The following is a 6,000-nucleotide window of genomic DNA, read 5'->3' on the forward strand; positions in this document are numbered from 1 at the left end:
AGAAGCTACAGATGGGCCAAATTGTTCAACTGGCTTCAAAAAAGGGAAGAATAAAAGCTAACACGATCGTTTTATCATCATCTTGGGCAGATCATTTCAGAGTCACGTCTTTCAACAATCAAATGTCATTTCACCAAGCCCTGTAGGCATCAGCTGACTAACATAATGGATAAAAAGGCCATGAAATGTTTTCTTTTGTAGAAAAGAGGTGAAAGTGTAGGCTGTCATATCTGTTAAGTCCAGATTGTCACAACCCAGTGATTTTGGTGCCTCGGCACTATGGAATTTCCTGGCCACATGAGAGCTCCTTTGCACGGCAGAGTGTTCTGCTGCAATTGAGAGCCTCCGTGTAGGAGAGAGTTCCCGCCAATTTGCAGTTTCCTTTGCAGGATGCATTTCTTCTTTGCAGCACAGAAATGCACGGTGCAAAGAGTTCCCGCCATTCGAATGTAAATTCGTGCCCCGCTATTGGCCAGTGCTAAATTATTCACACGTGGCGGCTAGTAATTGGTTCGCTGGCCGTTTAAAATTCCACGCGACTTCCGCCCAAGTCGAAGAGCTTTGAGCACGCTGCAGAGTGCCTCTGAAGTTATCTGACTTGCGGCTGCCGATCGATAGACTGATCACCTATCGATCTTTCTTCAAGTCACCGAGCGCAACCCCGACGTACCCCTTTTCCTGCCGGCTTCGAATTGCGGACGGATTAACTGGCGTTGGGCCCGCCAGCTGGAACAACTCGTGTGGTTGTTCCGACGACCGGACCACCTGCGTTGTGATTGCAAGCAGCGTGAGTAAAGTTTTTTACAACCAATAAGTTGTGTCTGCCTCTCCATTCACCAGCCCGCCCTAACGTACGACCAATTTCTAACGTAACTCGAGTCGGCTCTGGCCGTCCGAGACACAGATAAGTAACGTTTAATTATGACCTGCTGGAACTCTTGACCCATTCTGAGCAACACTGGGCATGTTGATTGACTGGTGCTCACATGCTGAGGATAAAAATAAAAACTTTTACTCAGCACCCTTGTAAACAAATAGCAGAAGGAGATGCTAACTTGTCAACTCAGTTTGCAGTTTTCCTGATTACTTGCACCAGTTCCTCTCCATTGTCCACACGTGCTGCTTTCAGCAAGTGCTTGTGGCTAACTACATGAGATTTCCTGATGGAGTGTATTAGTAAGACAGATGCAGAATGCCAATATTCACTTTCCAAGGAATAGGGAACTAGGTTCTCAATGACGCTTGAACAATTCTTAGTGGTATGAATGGTCAATGAGGACACACATGCCACGTACTGAAGACTGAGTCAAAACACTGATGCATCTCAGCTGTTAAAACTTAAGGCCTGCTTTAAAAACTGTCGGGGCCTAAAGAAGCTGATAGGCACACGGGGGGATTTATAAAGCCCCAGCATTCCCCAATGGTATCTGTCAGCACAGAAATACCTTTAAAAAAATCAGCTTGTCACTGAGGGTTTGGCCACCAGCCCTACATTGCAATACAATGTATACTATTAACAAGGGGATGCAACCTAAGGCTCACAGGCCATATCCAGCCTGCAGAGTGATTCTCTGGCCTGTGAAGCCAGGATATTGGGGAGGATTTGGCAGCAACCTGTGGTGACAGGAGGAAGGGAAGGGGTGAAAAGGAAGGGGAGGATGGTGAGGGGAAGGTGGGATGCCAACCCCTGCTCTTAAGATGGTATTTTGTAGTTCCCGCTGAATAAGGATTCATCTCAGCAGCTGTTTTTAAAGTTGCACTTGACTAGAACATCTAACTATCAGCAAGAGCTCTTTCAAACTTCTAGCCATCTTTTAAAAGATCTATATAATCTATCTTAAATGATTAAAAGATTGCTACCTTAAATATAATCTTTCTTAAAAAATCTATATAATTGATGAGGGTTGTGCTGGAGTTACTTAATTTTTCTCTTACCCTGCAGTGACAGAATGTGAGCTTTGTATGAAGTTGCTGAAACTTAGGTTGCTCTACCCAAAGCTTTCTATATTTGTGCACTTATGTACATAGATACAAACACACACATACTTTGCAGAGCAAACTCTAGGACATAGAGATTTCTGTGCGATTCTGTGGGGTTTTTTAAACCTCCCCTTAATCAAATGACGTAATTCCATTTTGGGGAACTCCGAAAACAAAGCAAAGCAAAGTGTTTGTGTTTCATACAGCCTTTATGTAAGAAAAATATCTCAGCGAAGGGTTAAGACTTTTTATATTATTAGTAGGCATCTCAAATAATTCCTATAATAATTTAAACAAAAGACCCCTTCATTTGACAGCTATAAAATGTCATCAATTCAAAATTCCTGAAGTCAAGTGAAATTAAAGTGCCATCTAGTGGTCATTTGTATTTTGCTAGAATATGGTTTCCCCAAAATATCCAATAGTTACTCATAAATGCTGCCTCTAGTAAAAAGAATTAATTCACATAAAGAAGAATAATTTTCCTAATGATATGCAAGAAAGAATAATGGGATATATCCTGAGTTTTTCTTATGATGACCAACAATAGATCATTTCTTACCTAGGTCACATTTTCCATGGGAAGAAAAATGCCTTGCGATTATTAACTTTTGCCCAACTGGTGATAATATATGGCCAAGTTTTAAGTAATTGAACCAGTAGCATTTAATTAGCTCTGAAAACCTCTTTCAGATCATGAATCACATACTTTCTATCTTTATTAAGCTCCCTCACTAGGTTAAAATGTATTTCTCTTCCCATGTGCGATCCATCTTGAATATCTAATTAGGTGCTTTTGATATATGGATTGTAGCCCATATATCATACTTGCAAACTACTGTAGACGTACAGCCTCTTACTTTATATAATTGAGTTTTGTATCTTGCTTCACTGAGCTGGTTCCAAAAAAAGCCTCTTAGGCCCTGTGATAGAATGACTCTTGCAAACTTCCAAATGCCTCCCTTCTCAGCAACTTGGCCACCTAGCTAAGGAAGGAAAATAATATTCAAAGCATATTTATTGCAGAAGGGTGGGATATAGAATCCTATTGTAATTCAGCTCTAGCCCAGAGCATTGAGTAACCAAAGATCTGTACTGTTTCTATTGCAAAATACTTGAAATTTCTATTTAGAAAGTGTTGTAGCAAAGGCATTTGAAGGCTATTATTAGTTTGGAGCGTCTAAGCTAGGCATTACAGCTAAACTATCAAAGTATGACGCATCACACTACATTAAGTTGCACAATTTGTTGTAAGTTATCTAAACCACAGCAATTAAACCAGAACTTTTTATTTGATTTTAAGACATGGTTCCTGAAGCAGTCATTATGCCATAGTCACAGACCTTAGATGTTTACAAAAAAAAAAAAATCACATTTTTTTCCAGAACAGGGAAAAAAGCAAACAAACAAACAAGATTGACTAACTTTTTGAAGGAAGGAGGTTAAAAATCATGATCTATGCAATTTTGTCAAACTGAAAATGTCACCCAATATAAACCTCTAGCTTGTTCTAGGGGAAAAATGCTTTTGCTACAAAAAGTACTTTTTAAAACAGACTTTATAAAAAAATTCAATTAAATGGATTTAATCTCTGCTCCTTCTACTCCTTATTTTTAGAACTGTTGGAGAAATGTAAGTTTGTTATGTTTTCAATTTTAAAAGTGTAAAGGGATTTCATTTTATACAATAAAAAAAGCAATGAAAGCTAGATTGCTTTATAAAATTGGCCATAGCTCATCTTCAGCTCAAATACTGGCTTTCAGTTATGATCACAACGCTGTTACTCTTAACTACATGTGACAGCCATTCTATACTTAGGCATAACATTAAAGAGCTGTGAGGCTTACAGCCCCGTACTCAATAAAATATGCTCAAAAAAGGAAAGGATGTACGACATCCATTGTGTATGCATCCACTTTGAAAAGATGTGTCACGTGGACAGCAGAAATTTCAAATATATATTATTTTATGTTATATAGCAGAAAACAAGCAACCCCAGTTCATGTTACTGAACTCGGTAAATAACATTTCTATTAGCTCCAGTAGTACAGTTCACATTAATCCTGAGGTTTTAAGAACATTTTCTTAACATTGCTAGGTCTCAAATTACTATTCTCATCTTCATCCTCGTCCTGTAATTCATGGCGGTCTCTTTTCTTCAAGAATTTCTTCCCTATTGTTCCTACTAAAGATTCATATCTGTAAAGATATTAAAAATAAAATTTAATTACTTTTCTTCATAAAAATCTACACAAACTCATGCACAATAAGCTATAGATTCCTAGGAGGAATACCAATCTATGAAATAGCTACTACAGGCAAAGAGATATTGGCAGAATATTAATGGACCAATTTTGCTTTCTATCATGCAGTGACAGTACTGAAAGAGTTAGTATCAAGTATACTAGGATAGCAGGAGGTAGAAAATAGCTGCAGATTATTTCTCAAGAAAGTAATGAGGTGAAGGAGATTTCAGTGAACACATCTTCAAATTTCTTATGGGCAACGAGAATTTTGCACAATACATAAGTTTGCTCTTTATTATAAACACTCTTGTAAACACACAGTCACACATCTTCTTGCTTGGTAATTTTAACAATGTCATAAAACATAACTTACCTTCTGGCCATTTCTTCATCTGATACATCAGCCTCCATTTTATCATCTGCTTCAATTTCTTCTTTTTTGTACCTAGAGTTCATTTGGATCATTAACTTCTGAAAATGAAATAGGAAATCAGTTTTGTATTTAACTCTTTTGCAGAATGTAAACTACACAGATGTTTACTCGTAAGAGAAACTCATTTTAAAATGCAGAGTCAAGCACTCGTTCTCCCTGAGATTTTGCTCCTGCTTTTCCCTGTTTGCAGCAATCACTTAGTACTAAAAGGTGGATGACCAGAAGCCTTGAATAAAAGGTAACACATAGTGCTGTCATTCCAAGAAACCAGCAAATGCAAGTGTGAATGGTTGCTTTCCTTCCATCTCTACTGGGGGGTGGGTGGTCGGATGTACCTGGCCTGAGCCTTGCAATTACCCCCATCCACGCAGACCATATTTGGCCAGTTCACTCAGGGAAGCGCCTCCTGTCCCCTAAATCTCAGCGAGGACTGGTAAAGCAGTCAAGACCAAGCCCTCACAAAACTGGAAATAATATACTTTCTGATATTTCCTCCAGTTTCAATTATTCCAATATAATATTACCTGCCTCTGATTTTGTCCTTGATTGAGCTCCTCACATCTGTGATTGGGATTTATAACTGCTCCTAACAGTTGAAGCTACTTAAATGGCAAAGCACTACAGCCTGTGGATGTATTAAAGAAACAGCGGATAACTCCTTAACAAAGCTATTTAGATGGGTTTTTTTTTCCAATTGACAGGTATGATCTAGGGCAGAGGTGTCAAAGAGAGGGCCCGTGGGCCAAATCTGGTCTGGGGAACCTTATCATCCAGTCTGCGGTGCTGCCTGCGGGTCTCGGACTGGCCCTGCATGCACGGGTAGTGTTTAGGGTGGGTCGGTGGTCCTGAACCAGCCCAGCCTCACGTTCTTCAGCCTGTGGGGCCAGATTAGTTTGATAACCCTTGTCTAGGGTATCTAATTCCTCTATCTTAAAAATGAGAGCAAATTTGGGAATGAAGGCACTTGAAGATGTTCATTTGACAAGGGAAAAATCTTGTTTGCAAGGCTTGACAACAAAAAATATACAACTGGCAGGATGCCAAGGCATGGCAAGACTGTAATCATAATTTCCCACTCAATCATATCAGATACAAAGTCACCTTAAGTCATCCTTTCACAGTCATTTTTAGCTGCTTGATTCAAATCAATGGTAATGATTTTAACATACCGATAGAGATACATAACACTGACCAGAAAATAAAGATATCTCTGCCCAGAAGGAGCATAATTCTTCAAGTCCCTTACTTACACAAATAGTCTCCAGTCAATGGGGCTGAAAGATTGTAGGGTTGTACCCTAAGTTAAGCAACAAACAGGATGACTAAAAAAATACTGGAAGA

The 6,000-nt window shown here is 39.2% G+C and overlaps 1 protein-coding gene across 3 annotated transcripts in view; it reads right to left on the reverse strand.

Moving 5' to 3' along the window:
• Positions 1–3,253: 3,253 nt before the first annotated feature.
• MPHOSPH6 (M-phase phosphoprotein 6) overlaps positions 3,254–6,000 on the reverse strand; it is an 11,814-nt gene continuing 9,067 nt past the window's right edge. For 2 of the 3 annotated variants that reach the window (XM_025208650.1, XM_006027432.3), the window contains exons 4-5: positions 4,600–4,697; positions 4,038–4,179 (exon numbers count right to left, since the gene is read on the reverse strand). In XM_025208650.1, the coding sequence (XP_025064435.1) occupies positions 4,038–4,179; positions 4,600–4,697 (240 nt within the window). Of the gene's footprint in view, positions 4,180–4,599; positions 4,698–6,000 lie in introns of all 3 variants that reach the window. The other variant, XM_025208649.1, reaches the window with a different exon arrangement.

The sequence above is a fragment of the Alligator sinensis genome, unplaced genomic scaffold (assembly GCF_000455745.1).
Source record: "Alligator sinensis unplaced genomic scaffold, ASM45574v1 scaffold119_2, whole genome shotgun sequence".
Classification (NCBI taxonomy): domain Eukaryota; kingdom Metazoa; phylum Chordata; order Crocodylia; family Alligatoridae; genus Alligator; species Alligator sinensis.